Below are 15,836 nucleotides of genomic sequence, written 5' to 3' on the forward strand. Positions count from 1 at the left end.
GCAGTTTCACTGACTTATGAGACAATCAGGTATTCCAGTGTAATTCCAGGGGAAATAACCGGAGCTGAAATACTATCAGTTTTGATGAAGCTCAGTGAACTCTAAACAGAATAAATGCACATACAAAATATGTAGGCATGTAGTCAAACATCTGACAGTGATGGAGAATGTTTAAAAAGTCAAGACATTACATAGCAAGGGAATAATGATGAAAATTAAACTAGTAAAAGAAAAAGGTTAATCTAGAATTCTGCATATTAAAGAAAAGATTGATAAAATTTGACAACCTCCTGGCTAGAATGAATAATAAAGAGAGAGAAGAGAGGAGAGGAGAGGAGAGGAGAGAATAAAGAAGAGTGGGGAGACAAGAAAGAGAGAAACCTGAAATTACCAATATCAAGAACCAAAAGGAAACATCACTACAGATCCTACACATATTAAAAGAAAAATAAAAGAACAGCATGTACAAAGTTAAGTCAATAAAGGTAACAACTTAGGTGGAATGGACAATTCCTTAAAAGACACAATCATGAAAGCTTAGTCAAGAAGGAACCTGGAAAGCCCAATATGTATTAAACAAATTGAATTTGAAGTCAAAAGCATCTCAAGACTGGTAAATTTTATCAAGTACTTAAAGAAGAGACAATACCAATTCTAAACAAATTCTTCCAAAAAAATTAAAAGTAAGATAATATTTTTCAACTCATTCCTGTAAGGCCAACATTACTCTGATACCAAAATCAGATGAAAACATCTCAAGTGGAGAAAAAACACAGAAAAATATCTTCCATGAACACAGAATATTAAGTAAACTGGGGTCTATCCTGGGAATGAATGTTGGTTTAACATTCAAAAATAAACTGATGCAATTTGCATCAAAAATAACAAAATAAATAGGAAATGATATGTGATGTTTTAATAAATAAAATCAATCAACAAAATTCAAAATTCAAAATGTTCAGCATACTAGAAATAAATCTAGTAAAGGATATCCACCAAAAAACTATGACTAATATTATCATTAATGATAAAAGAATGATTGTTTTACCCTAAAATAGAGGAAGGTAATAATTTTTACTCATATTACTTCTATTCAAAAGTATAGAGTAGGTTCTATTCATTGTAACCAGACAAGGAAAAAAATATAAAATGTAAAGATTAGAAATGAAGAAGATAAACTGTTTTGATTCACAGATGATATGATTATGTATAGAAATCCAGGAATCTATGAAAAGGTCAACAGAACTAAATAAATGAATTTAGCAAGACTGCAGAATACAAAGATAGTATACAACAGTAAACTGTATTTCTATATTCCAACAATGAACAAAAATGAAACTAATAAAAAATACTTACGATATCAGAAAAACATCAAATACCTGTGAATAAATTCAATGACAAAGATGCAAAACCTCCTTTGAAAACCATAAAACACTGCTTAGAGAAATGGGAAAAGACCCAATAAATGAGGAGATAATATCACATTTGTGGATTGTACAACTCTGTGATATTAAAATATGGTTTCTTCCCAAAACAATTTATAGATACAACACAATCTCAATCAAAATCCCACAGACTTTTTTTGAGGGATAGCAATAGAAATGGACAAATTGATTCTAAATTTACATGGAAATGCAAAGACCTAGAAGTGCCAAACAACTTCTGAAAAGAACCAAGTTAGAGAACTATCACTTACAGATTTCAAGGCTTGCTCCACAGTTTTAGGAAACCAGACTGTGTGATAATGACCTAAAGAAGCTCCATAACAACTAAGTGGGACCTACTGTTTTGTTGGGGAAATCTAAAATGTTAGTTTTGTTTCTTGTTTTTTGTTCTTGGCATAACTAAGTTTCTGGAGTGGAAATCTTTCCCATCTCTAGATGGGAGGCAAAATCTCCCTGCCACTATCTGGGGAAACCAAGCTAGGGAAGGAAGGCTGGGATCCAAGTGGCTTTCACTTTGCCTGTTTCCACTCTCCATCACCCCTACCTTGGTGCCTCTATGATCAAAAATATCTGGTTTCGTTTCTCTAGATTTGTGTGTGTGTGTGTGTGTGTGTGTGTATGTGTGCTGAGCCCAGGGCCTTCCATATAAGCAAGTGCTCTATCACTGAGCTGCTCCTTATTGGACTTGCAACTCATCCTCCCATCTTTATCCCACCACCCCTTTCTGAGATGCCTTCAGCTGAACTTCTGAAGCTCTCAACATAGCGTTCTCCCCAGAAGGCATCAGCTGTCAACTTCTGCTCTGCAAGGTCAGTCTACACACCCACCCATGTTCCTCCTTCAAAAACTATTGCCTGATCTTGTGCTACTGTTATCTCCACTTCTTTCTCTTTGTTCCTGCAGGTTTATACCTTTTTTATTCCATTACCAACATTCCATTGTGGTTATGGGAGGAAGCAGAAAAAAAAGCACTCTATTTTACCCAGTCACTTAACCTTTCTAAGCCTCTGTTTTGTCATTCATAAAATGTGGGTAATGATACCTTCCTCCCAAGGTCATTTTGAGAATTTAATTATAGGCCTGGGAACAATGCCCAGCACCAAGTAAATACACAATAAATATTATTTCCCTGATGCTCTTTTCCTCATAATTGCATCAACCACCAGCAGCAAGGCTGGCTTATATCACCTTCCACCATCACCCACAGGCCCTTTCTGCAGGGTCTTCACAGCCACCCACCTTACACTGCTCCCTCTTTGTCCTTAGCAGACATGCCTACATACCTGAGTGCCTATGTGCCCACCACAGGGAAGAGTATGTGTGACTCAGGGCTGCAGCCTCTGCGCTCAAGTTGCCCTTAACTTGTAGAGTGAACATCCTCTAACCTTTTAGAGGACCAACTAATTCATGGGGGCATTTACAAATGCATGAAACCAGATGAGGAGAGACAAAGCTATTGGTTCACATAGAGCATTTACTCCGTGCCATTTTTTCAGAAGAGGGAAAGGAGACTCACTTGGGGTATCAAACTAATCATTCATTAAGTGGCAGAGCCAGGATTCAAGCTCAACTCCAGAGTCTGCTCATAACCACCATACTTCACTGCTTGGGGCCCCCAGGCCTTTGGTAAAGTACCCAGATACAAATAAATGTGGAGCAGCACAAACAGCTCTGACTCCTGCAGTGGTCAGGCCTCAGATGCCTGCAATGGCTCCAGTGTTCTTTGGAGCAATGCACAGCATCCAAAGATTCTTAGCTGCACTATGGAGACAGAATGGTGACCAGATGGCCCAGAGGTGACTTTGGGCTCAGAGGGGCTGGTAAGGATGATAGTGAGGCATCTTTGGGAGCCCTATCCAACAATAGGGCATTTCAAGATAGTGGGAAATGCCTCCCCTTCCTATAGTAATGAGATTGTAATAATCCCCTTTGGTAAACCCCTATGGAATGTGCGTCAGTTCCTTATAGGCCATCTGACACAGCTCTCAATAAAATCACTGGCAGGACCAAGCCCAGAGTTTAATCCTCCCAGAATCTAGTCCAGTGTTTCCTCCCTCGTGCCTTTGAGGTCTGTCACCAAGGTAAATGGGGGATTACCCCTGTTCTTGACCCCAGAGCCCTAGCTTTTCCTGACCTCAGTCATAGCTTTTCCTGAACTTGTAAACACAAAACAGTGCCCCAAAGGACCTTCTGTGACAAAGACACTCCTCACAAGGTCTGGGACCCACATGGCCATGGGTGACCTAGGATTCTGTGCAGGCTCTCTTGTGGAAGCTCTATTCTGGGAAGAGGTAGGCTCATGCCCCACATTGTGACTTCTGTGTAAGTAACCAAACCCTGGACCTCATACAGCTGGCATGCTGTCAGCAAGAGGTAGGGTTTGGAGTAAGGAAGCTTGGGTGTAAGTCATGGTTCCTTGGGCAGACCACTTCCAGTGCACCTGCCCCCGTCTCAGTTTCTTTATCTGCAAAATTAGAACAAACATTCTCTCCTCTTTTCTCTTATGGTTGCTCTGATATCAAAGGAGGTAACACTAAAGTGTTCTTATCAAACAGTAAAATTCTAACGGGCCATCCCCTCCCCTTCCCAGCCTAGAAGCCCTGATCCTCATCTCATTTTCCTTGGCTCCCAAGCCTTGACCAGATCTACCAGCTGACCAATAATCTCTTCATTGGCTGAAGAGCACAGCCCAGTGCTGACAAGTCATGGGATGCCCAGTGGTCTCTTTGGCCCAGACCCAGGATTAAGCATTGGCAGAGCTGGGTGCTGGGTCCCAGTGTACAAAGCGCCCAGAAGGTACATCCTCATAACTCAACTCCTACATGACTTTGATGGGCAGCATTTTGGAGATTGAGGAGGGAGACTATTTTCATTGGGTGGGGCCTTTTTCTTCAAGGATTGCAGGGAAACCAGTCTTCTACCTGAGTACGCTGCTCAGAACTGTGCAGGGAAAGAGGTTGGGGGCTGATATATGGGTTTCCTTTTGCATGGTTTTCAACCTATTGGGTCTCAAGGGCATGCCAGACACCCGACTCAGAGCTTCCTCTTTGGTACTTCCACTTAATCTATCTGTTAAGGTGGTAGGCATTATTATTATTCCCATTTTACAGATGAAATACAGCCTCAGAAGCCAGGCACCTTCTTCACTCAAGGTTAAGAAGCAGAGCTGGGCAGAACCCATCCCAGTTTGGATCCCCAAGATCCTCTTCTTTCTCAGCCCACTGGCATCATAGTTGCCCTCAAATAGTTCTTCCCTTCCTTCCACCCCCACCTCCACCCCACACATCTGTGGTCCCTGGCTCTGCCAGCTTTTATGCAGGAGAGACCATGGCAACAGGAGTCCCTACCCGTGGGGACAGGCACAGCCCGACAGGCAGGGACCATGGGCTGGCCTGCTCAGGTTCAGTAGCTGCTGCTCACACGTCCTCTCTCTGCTCAGCTCAGGGTCTGTGTGCACATCACTGCAGTTCACAAAGACCTGTCCTGTTGGGCAGGCTGCAGCTGAAAGATAAGAGGTGGGTGTTGCAGCTCTTGGGCTTGGAAGTAGGCTATTGCTTCAGGATGACCCTGGAGCCCTGGGACCTGCACCTGGAGGAGGCTGCTCCTGGGGCCTTGCTTGAGTTCCCACATATACATTACATAGGAGGGAGGGATGTGTGCCATTATATTACAAGACAACCATCACTAGGACCCATGACTGAATAAGTCCTCCATATCTGGTGCTGTTCCAGGCACTCCCCATGCATTATCTTATGTAACCCTGCAACCACTTTGCAAGGTATTATTATCCCCCTTTTCTCATATAAGGGAGTGAAGCTATTGTGCTTTAAAAAGGCACACAAATGAAAGAAAGGGCACAAGGGGGACCAGGAGAGGGGTCAGAAAGAAGATAGCCAAACTTCATGGTGGGGTGGCCAGAGGATGGAACAACAGGGACAGTAAACTTCCTGTCACTTGTTTCTGTGACATAAAACGAGCCTCTCTCCCTAAGCCTTCCATAAAGTCTGCCATATACATTTGTACTTTAATTTTTTTTTGTTTAGTTTTGTAGTATTGGGGATTGAACCCAGAGCCTGGCACATGCTAGGTAAATACTTGGTCACTGAGCTACATCCCCAGGCCCTCACCTGCACTTTGTTGACCCTTTTAGGGAAATCAATAAAAGGCCACTGAGGTCCATGCTCAGGCTGGGATGGAGATGGAAAAAAGGAATAGCCATGTCCCAGACAGGCAGAAATCTGAAGCCAGAAATGATCAAAAGAAAATCATTTTCAGGAATATACATAAAACATGGGAAGGATGTAGGAATTTGAATTATCTACAAAAGCAAAAATGAAGGCTTGGGGAGGTGAAGTGAGTTGCTCAGGGTTGCACAGCTAGTGAATTCTGATCAGGATTTGAACCTAGGCCATCTAAGCTTACAGGCTCAGCTCTTAACTGCCTGCCACATGATTATTCTCTCTCTTTGCTAATCTTTATTTTTAGTGGGCTCCTCCACCCTAAGAGACTCTCCCTAAGTGCTCCAGGCCCCATGCCCTACCCCACCTCTAAGCCCCTCACAGGCTGACCGATCAATGTTCTATCTACCCCAATTTCTGTTTCCTGGGAGAGTCTCAAAGGCCTAAGGTGTCCTCTCCATCTCTATGACCCAAGGTTCAGTGCTGGGGAGGGCAGAGCCAGACTAAGTAGATATTTGACAGCTTAGACCAAGAAAATCCAGGATGTAAGGAGTTTGAGAAACTGCACTGAATACTCCAGAGGTTTAGGGTGGGGCTAGGGCAGGGATTCAGGATGCCAAGAGGGCAAAGAATATATAAGTTTGGTGTAGAGCAAAAGCTGAGATGGGCTCCCATGTCCCTATCAGCACTCCACATCCCCCACTTTCTTCTCCATACCCCACTCCCAAGAGGAGCCCCCAGAGAGTTCCAGTCCTTCCAATCACCCTCACCTGGGGCTCTGCTATCACAGCTCATGACTCCATCTTTGCAGTGGCTGCAGAGAGAGAAGTGGGGCACTGGTGTTAGCTGACCTGGTCGCTGCAGGACCCACATACCCCATAGTACTTCACTCAGATTGCTGCAGGGATAAGACAGACATCCCCACTCACTGTCCCCCTGTCCCCATACAGAGGGGGTAGTTGGGTGCCACTTTAAGGAAGGCTCCATTCAATTGCATTGTCTTCCATTAGCAGCTTTAGTAGAGAGAGGACAATGAGGCTGTTACCCAGGGAGCTCACCAGTGGCCCAGGGATGGGATGTCACTGTTTCCAGGGGGATAATCCATGCCTTGAAAGTGGCAGGAGCACTGGTTCCTATAAAAACCAAGAAGAGAGAAATGTAAGTGGACTCACAAGCTGGAGGGACTTCCAAGGACAGAGGGCCCACCCTCAGACAGCCAGGGACATGAGGATACAGAAAGAAGTAATGATATTTACTGTGATGTGTCACACTTCTAGGAAGTGGGAAAGCTAATCTGGCACCAGCAACAGAGGTCAGGGTTGGGTGCCACATTCAGGCCATCCATCAAGCTTAGATAAGGACAGCCCTACTGGTCTCTGTCCATTCCCACAACTAGCCTCATTTGGACTGAGGAAGGGAGAAATGGTAAGAACAGAGCTCCCGTTCCCAGAGCCCCTGCTTCCCAGAGCGCCTGCATCCTGCTGCAGCTGTTCTGATCAGTTGCACCCAGCATCTGTTCTGACTGGTCAGTGCCATGCCACACTTGTTATATACTGATGCTTGGCTGGGGACACTGAATCAGACCTTCCACATACATTGTGTTATCGACTCCTCATGGGGATTTTGGGAGGTAGGAATTCTCATGCTGTCGTGACTCTTCTGACTTCTCTGAGGGAAAAGGCTGTGTATCTCATCACACAACACCAAAGCACCTGCCAATATGGCACATGCAGGTCAGGGTTGGAAGGGATACTTGGAAGGGATGCCTGAACTCATCCAACACCAGTGCCTCTCCACTACTTTCTCCCTATATAACACAAAGACTCCTTCTGTTGGCAACACTCATGGTCACAGGATAGGGGCAGGGCACGCATACGAAACTCAACAGAGGATTCTGTAGCTTGAAAACCTGGAGTTGTTCCTATTTCTCCCCTACAGAGGCTTCTCTCCAATACTTCCCCTCACTGGAATTCATTATTATACTATTTTCTAGATGGAGAAGCAGAAGCTAGGGAGCACCAACAGCCTTGACAGGACCCACATACCCCATATTGAGCTTGGGACTGGCTGGACTGACAGTGTAGCCTTGACAAGTGCCTCCGGATCGTGTGGAGTCACCTCCTACCACTCTCTTCCACTCTGCCCTCCAGTTGCACTGGGAATCCTCCTTGAGCTGAGCTCAGACCTCCCCTCCCCTGAAGCCTTTCCCTCACTTCCCTCAGGTCTCCACTCAGACCTCACCACATGTAGGTAACAGTACAGAACTCTTTGCCCTTACTCTGTAGGACTTTTTACCATTGGGGCCTTGAGGTTCTGTTGGTTTAGTTTCACTCCCCTGGAGTGTGAGCTCCATGAAGGAAAGACCATTTTGTTCATTACTGAATTTCCAGAGCCTAGAAATGTGTGGAACACACTAGGATGTAATAAATACTTGTGAAAGAGGAAAGGGAGGCTGAAAGGGAGGCCCTCTTGACTCCATGGGTTGTTCTGCTCTGTGGGAAAGACAGAGCGAGTGGCCTGAAGAGCCAGAGCCAAGGAGAGGACCAAGAGGAGAGAGCCCCCCACCACTTTACCCACCAAGATCTGGCCTGACCATAAGATAAGGCAGGGACAGGAGATATCCAATCAGGATCCCCAGTCTTAGAGGCTCTGGAGATCCCAACCTCTCTCTGACCTGATTCACAGGTCAAGCTGGCTCACTTACCTGGGGACACAGCGGTCTGCTTGGGCATCCAGATAGGTGTCTGGTGGACAGGTGCATCCCTCTACACACTCATTCTTGCTAAAATCACTATCACCATCAGGTCCACAGGCCTCAGGGCTGGCCAGGTCTTGACAGGTTTGTCCACATGGGGCCACACAGGGGCTGTACTCCTTGGTGGCCTTACAGGATAGTGCTGCAGTGGGAAGGGGAATCATGGTTTGTCTTTCTCATCCCCATAACAGTGTAGAATGGTGGGGTGTCATCCTGATGTGAAGAACTGAGACCCAGAGATGTTTAGACACTTGCCCAAGGTCACAAGCAGATCAAAGTCAGAATTGGGATTTGAACCCAGGTCTGGCTCCAGAATCCCACTGTCTTTCTAGTAAAGTAGGCGGTGGGCCTTGTCTACCACTGGCATTTCCTTTTCCCTGCAGGACACTGCTCATAGATAGTGATATTGGGTGAAGAGGGGAAGTGACCACTCCTGATGGCCCTGAATCTAGCCTATGAATCCCATGGGTGTGTGCATGCACATGCACCTCCATTCTTACTTCCAAAGCTATAAAGATCAACTGTGCTCCTAAGACTCAGGGCCACTCTCTCCTCATCTGGCTATGGTCCCACTCCAGAGGAGCCTCCCATAGTGTCAGGGGCAATAGACCTACTGAGACTGTCAAACTCAATTGTTCTCAATCTAAGCTGGACATTAAAGGCATGTAGGGAGCTCTTTAAAAATGCTATTGTCTCTGGGCTGGGGATGTGGCTCAAGCGGTAACACGCTCGCCTGGCATACACGTTCGATACTCAGCACCACATAAAAATAAAATAAAGATGTTGTATCCGCTGAAAATATATTTAAAAATTTTCCCTCTCTCTTTAAAAAAAAATGCTAATGTCTCTACCCCAGTGTCAGATATGCTGTCTTAGTTGATACCAGATGTGCCTTAGATGTGTGAAATTTAAAAAAAAAAGTCCTATGATGTTCTAATATGCAGCCAGAGTCATAATCCACTGACTCTGTCCAATCACCTCTGGAAAACTTTGGTTCAGAGAGGTACAGGGTCTTGCATAGGGATACAGCAGCACATTACCTGCAAGGCTAGAATAGAATTCACATCTCCTGAATTCCAGTATAGTGTCTTTTCCATTTATTCCAAAACTTTGCTAAGAGCTCACTGAGAGCTGGGCACTGTGTTGGGAATGAGGGCACAGAGATGACTAAGAAGAGGAAGGAAGGCATAGTTCAGATGGGGTGGCTATTAAGCCATGTGTGCACCAAAACTTGAGGGCCTCTAAGCCAGTGCTCTTTAGAAAGCTCATTCTGCTACAGTGAGAAGGTAGTTAGGACTAGGGCAGTGGCAGTGGAGGTGGCAAAAGTGGGTGAACTTGGGACTGGCTGCACTGACAGTTCTTGGAGATGAACTGAGGTGAAGGTAAGAGAAGCAATTCTGAGTGATATGGCCCTGGTGTCAAGACCAGGTCACCAGGGGACAGAAGCTCCCGTCAGAGATGGAAAGTATAGGAGAAGCTGGCTGTGAGAGGCAAAGTCAGACTCAGGAGCAGGAGATAAAACCCAATGGAGAGTCTAGGGGGCAATGAACATCCAGGACTGGAGTCCAGGCTCCTTCAGCCCACACCATATCAGCACACTCACCGCAGGCTGGCAGGTTGGCACGGAAATTAACTGGCAGTCCATGGCGCTGGCACAGATGGGCATAGTGGGCCAGTGTGGCACATAGGCAGGGCTGCCCACAGCGGCAGGCATCCCGGCGGCACTGCTCAAAGTAGGGCACAGGGCTCAGGTAGGCAGAGCAGGGTGCAAATAGCTCCCCCATGAGCACGCTGCAGGACTGCACTGCATAGGAGGCTGGGGGCAGAGGACAGGTGGTCAGGGGTCTGGTTTGCCTGATGCCCCAGGACTCAGCCTCTACCTCCCTGGCCACAGCTGAGGGGACTGGGGATTGTGTGTGTGTGTGAGTGTCTATATGTGCATGTGTGTATTTGTACAGTGGAGATGGAGGCAGATGCCTCAGTGCATGGATGGCTGGGAGTGTGTTGGTGTGTCTTAGTAAGTCTGAGTGTGAATAAGTGGCTGGCCTTGGACATAGGTAGAAATGACTATGAGTGTATATGTGTATGCATGCACTCATGTCATGATTCTACCTTGTGCCAGGCACGAATCCATCTGGTAGAGGGAGACACAGGCGTGAACGAAAGTAACAGAAGTCCCTGCCCTTATGGAGGAGGAGATAGTTAAAGGAGATAGTAAATAATTAAATACTAAATTATACTAAATACTAAAGAATCTAAAAAGTAAGAGAAAGCAAGGAGGAGAACAGTAAGTGTGAGGTGGGACAGAAGGGCCAGTAAATCTTAATTCAAGTAGTCAGGAAGGCCCTAGTGAGAGGATGACATTTGAGCAAATAGATAAGTCTTTTCAAAGAGCATGTGGCTGTCTGAGGGAAGAACACTGCAGGCAGAAGCTACCATGAGTGCAAAGGCTGGGAAGAAGATAGATCTGGCTGCATAGGAAGAACAGCAAGGAGGTCAAGGCAGCCAGTGTAGAGTGGAAGTCAGTGAGATAAGGGCATGGGCAGAGAGGGCCTAGGGAAACCACTGAAGACTTTAGCTTTCACTCAGTGTGAATGTGTATGTACATGACAGTGGTAGAATATGAGGCTTCCTGTCTACCCAGCCCTCACCTCTTTCCTGTCCTGTTCCTGTGGCTCCTTCTATTCTTATCACTCCTATGAATATGACCAACATCCTTATGTCCAGAGTTCCCATCTCATTTCTCTCAAAGCAGTCCCACCCTCAACTCTATGACTTCCCTCTGCCCCCACCTCACCGGCTTGCAGATGCACATCACAGGGGTCCAGCGGGGAGCCAGAGACCAGCGGAGAGCAGGCAGATAGTGTTTTCCAAGAATTGCCAAAGAGTTGTGGGGTGCTTTCAGGCACACCCACAGGGGACCTGTAGCCATGTACAGCCATATTCACATACTTGCCCATATGGACTCAGAGGCACATACAGATCCACCCACTTGCTCCTATACACACATAGCCATAGTCTAAGCATGAGCACACACTCCGAGGCACACATGTATTCACCTAAATGTGTCACAGATACAAGCCCATACAAACCACTTGCACGCACCCCTAACATACACATACACACAGCACAAAAATATGTCAGACACACAAATAGCCCAGGCAATCTACACAGCCACATTCAAACATACAATGGAAGGGCACATGGGCACATGCACATAAATGCAACACATTAAGATTCAAAAGAATCTGAAAATGAGTTTAGGACCACATATTGCCTGCCTTCTACACCCACACAAGATCTTCATGTCAAAAAGAGAAATAAGAACATCATGAAGAGCACCAAACGTCACCAGGTTACGACTTTCTCCCCCTTTCCTTCCCGAAAATTCCTTGGCTCTGCCTTTGGCTCTCTAGGTAGGAAATAGTCAAGCAAGGAGTGTGAAGGAAGAAAGGGTGACAAGCATGCTTTCCTGACAACCAGACTCCAAGAGTCACCAAACTCTAGTGTAGGTGGCAGAGTAGAGAGAGGTCATAGTCTGCACTGATGCCTGGCACCCACCATGCCCACATTATTGCTTCAGGGCAGTGAAAGCACGCCTGTTATATAAAATAGTACTCCCACCCAGAAATTACATATGGGAGGGTGGCAAGCAACCCACATGCTAAACCAAGGTCTGCTCCCACCACCTGGCCAGCTTCCCTAACATCATCCCTACCAGGCAAGACAGAGAACAAAGCTACATTTTTAAATATACATGCATTAAAAGCTCTCAGCTTTTTCTTGTTCTTGTTTTCTACAGAAAACCTGACTTCTCATTCTTAGCTAAAGAATGCCTCTCATGTTTCCTTCTGCATTGTCCAATGGCCAGAACCTTCAGCTCCAAGATCTCTCCTTTGTTCTCCTTTCTCAAAGTCCTGTTCCTGTCCATTCCCAAGCTCCAAGAGTCTTTCTTTCAATTCTGTTAGGTCATGCAAAACAGCTGAATTCGGGAAGACTCGTGGTGTACAAACTCAAAAGCCTTCAAAAGCATAAGGTAGGAAAAGCTTATTGGTTATATGAGCCTCCCGGGAATGTTGGTGTCCTTGGCTTACTGGGGGCTTGCACTCACCTAAATGAATTTACAGTCAGTTAAAATCATGAGCCAAATCAAATCCAGTCTGAGGTTCCCCCAATTTTAAAATTTCTCTATAAAAACAGTATTTCCCAAGGTACGGTTCATAGATCTCAGGTACTAGAATCTCAGTGGTGCTTATCAAAAATGAGATTCTTGGGCCCCACCTTTTGTCACATTCATGAGAAGCAGGGCCCAGAAATCTGTATTTAAAGGAGCTCCCCAAACGACTGTTCTGCGCACAGAAGGCTGGGAACTGGTGCTTTAAAGAACCTACTTCAATTTAAATATAGAAGAATACTTAAGGCTGCACATGAGGCACAGCTGGGGCCCACAGGAGACACTTCCGGGTAGTGTCCCGTGATACTTTCCCGCAAAGAACCCGTCTCCCCTTTGCCTTCCGGTTCCGGGGCAGGGGCACGTACAGGAAGTCATCTTGCGTGTTGCCATTGAAGGTGCCACAGAGGCCCACGGTGTCCTCTACCCATCTCTGGTCCACCTGCAGGTACAGCCGTAGCCCTTCCCGGTCGTAGAGCACTCGCACGCCCACGTTGGTCCTCACCCGCAGGAACACAGAGGACAGCCTGCGGATCTCAAAGGCATCTGGACACGGAACCGGAAAGGGGATATAGGAAGTCTGGCCATTGAGTCCCGGACCCACTGACCACTCCTGTACCTGTGTCCAGTCCAGGCTGCAGACCCCCCCAGCCACAGGGTTGGTTTGAGGGTCCCCTGAAGAAAACCTGTTTAATGATGAAATGAGGACCATGGGATAATTAGGCAGCCTGAGCTGAATTTTTTATTTTAGCCTTCTGGTACTAACAGTTACAAATTTTCTCTCCTAAGGAATTGGTATGTTTCCTCCTTGAGCACAAGGAGAATTCTGTAACCACCAATTCTCTCCAGAATGGTCATCAGGAAGCCTACAATATAAATTACAGATTCAATTGTAGCAAATTAAAAATTTAGATTCAATTGTAACAGCTTTTACATCTTTCATGACTTGCATATCTGTGGTTCTTTTACACCCAGTGAATCCCCACTCTTCTTCATCTTGAATAGCTATTCTTCGGCTGGCCAACCAGCCTCCCACCCTCCATTCCTCCCTCCCTTTCTTTTTTCCTAATTAAAAAAAAAAAGGTCTTTTGTTCTATGTTTTAGTTAATAGTTTTGTCTCTTCCATTAAATGTGTTCCCTGTAAGCTCCCTGCAATCTCTGCATAAGTCCCTTGTGAATACTAAGTATAAGGATGGGAAAGAGCCCCATTCATGAGAAACCATCATACTTCTATGAAGAACACTGTCATGTTGAGGTGAGGACAAAGACACATTTTAGGAGCCAGCATTTCTGGAACAAAAGTATCCCCTAGCTGATCCCCATGGCACTAGAATGTGAGTTCACCCCTATGTGGCAGTTCCTTTGGCTGGAGGAGCCTGGAAAAAGAGGCCTGAATAGACAGTTCCCAAATAGCTGTTTTGACCATTCTAAGCCTACATACCATCTGTGTAGGGTGGGGTGATCTTGTACTGGTCAAAGAGAAGGACATCTCCTGCCTGGGTCAGTGTCACCTGCCTCCGAGGGTCCTGGTGCAGAATCACTGACACTGACTGGACACAGGCTCCATCCTGGTTCTGAAGAGAAAGAAGGGCCAATGGGTTGGTCTCTTTGCCCTGCTGGCCCAACAGGGCCTTACAGGGACAGAGATCCAGTCCAGTTTGAGGGGCAGGCTCCTCAGAGTAGCAAACAAGCCCAAAGAATATCTGGGATCATCTAACCAAGTGCCTTCATCTGGGGAATGATCAAACAGATGCTTAAATTGGAAGAGTTAGTAGAAGATCTAGGGTAACAAAAATTGTAGCTCTCAGGTTGTCTAAAAACATGAACAAAGATGATACACAGATAACCCAAACTCTAACCTTGGAAATACTGGCCCAGACCTGACCACAACCCAGAACTTTCAGCTTCATTCTTTTATGGGCATTTATATATAGCTTTTCCCATGTGTCACATCCTGCACTCCATTTCAGGCAGGAAAAAATGAGCTAATATTCTCTAGGCCTCAGTTTTCCATCTCCAAAATGGATAGTATACTTTGGGACCATTCACACCTCCCTTCCATAGGAAGACATCCATGCAATCATTCATTGAAACATTTCTTGAGTGCCTTCCATGTGCATGCTATACTTATACCAAGTTTTGTAGGAAAGTGATGAACAAGACAAATATATTCTCTGTCCTCAAGGAGATTATTTAATGTCTTTAGGACCCAGACATTAAATAAGTAATTACAAATTTGATTAGTGCTGCAAGTAGGGTTAAAGTGTTAGAAAAGCTTAGGAAGGGACCAGATTTTGTCTGTGGAAATAGGAAAAACCATCCTAGGGAATGACAATAATAATGTAAAATAATCAAAACAGTAATAAACCTTAATTCTATAGTATCATTATGATATAATAACAGCTAACTTTAATATGGAGTTTCTATGTTCAGATGCTGTTCTAATCTCTATATATACCCTCACCTAATCCTCACAGCAATCAAATCAGGTTAGTATTACTAGCAACATCATTTTGCAGGTCAGAAAATTGAAGCACAAAAATATGACATTTGAGCTGAGTTTTACAGGATGCATAGAAGCTAGTTGGACAAAGAGACAAGGAGAGGAAGGAAATATCCTGTATTGAGCCTACACAAAAGCCCAACACAGGAAGACTTGAGGCACCAGAACTCACTGGGAAAAGTGGTTCAAGATGAGGGTCAAGTGGTGGGCTGGGACAGCTTAGACAGAGCCTTGTAATATTTGGAGACTTTATTCTAAGTATGATAGAAAAAGTGTAATGGAGTAGCATAATCAAATGCAGTGGAATGAAGAAATGATCAGGGTTTAAAACTTTTCAGAAAAACATTGTGCAAAAATCCACAACCATCCTCCCAAGTTCCTGCCCTGGAGGACACAAAATACCTGAAACAACTCAAAGTTATTGTGTTTAAAACATCATCTTTTTCCAGTTCACTCATCCTCTGGACCCGTAAGTATATGTCAGTTGTATGAGAAGAAAGCCTATACCCATTAGTCAAAGTCTCAGGTTCAAATCCTAATGCTACTGAAAGCTTTAAAACCTTAAAGAAATCACTTAATGTCTCCAGTCTTCAAAAGAGAGTTACAACAATATTTGGTTGGTCCTCTCTTGTTGGCTACAGATTTTTTTTAAGTGTATGTAATTCTTGGAAGGCTGCACTTATTAAAACCAACAGAACTTTATAGCACAAAGAATGAAAACTAATACATACATATTTTAAAAAATCATGTAGGAGGTTGGAAGATCCAAGGATGGAAGCAGTGC

The 15,836-nt window shown here is 45.1% G+C and overlaps 1 protein-coding gene across 1 annotated transcript in view; it reads right to left on the minus strand.

Moving 5' to 3' along the window:
* The window catches only part of Otog (otogelin), a 74,530-nt gene that overhangs the window by 42,225 nt on the left and 16,469 nt on the right, over positions 1–15,836 (minus strand). The window contains exons 16-23 of the mRNA XM_046437939.1: positions 13,991–14,123; positions 12,918–13,095; positions 11,176–11,300; positions 9,982–10,194; positions 8,328–8,520; positions 6,682–6,756; positions 6,394–6,437; positions 4,793–4,946 (exon numbers count right to left, since the gene is read on the minus strand). Coding sequence (XP_046293895.1) covers positions 4,793–4,946; positions 6,394–6,437; positions 6,682–6,756; positions 8,328–8,520; positions 9,982–10,194; positions 11,176–11,300; positions 12,918–13,095; positions 13,991–14,123 — 1,115 coding nt within the window. The remainder of the gene's footprint in view (positions 1–4,792; positions 4,947–6,393; positions 6,438–6,681; positions 6,757–8,327; positions 8,521–9,981; positions 10,195–11,175; positions 11,301–12,917; positions 13,096–13,990; positions 14,124–15,836) is intronic.

The sequence above is a fragment of the Marmota monax genome, unplaced genomic scaffold (genome assembly GCF_021218885.2).
Source record: "Marmota monax isolate L192 unplaced genomic scaffold, Marmota_monax_Labrador192_F-V1.1 WCK01_AAM20220418_F8-fsc00061, whole genome shotgun sequence".
NCBI classification, from domain to species: Eukaryota; Metazoa; Chordata; class Mammalia; order Rodentia; family Sciuridae; genus Marmota; species Marmota monax.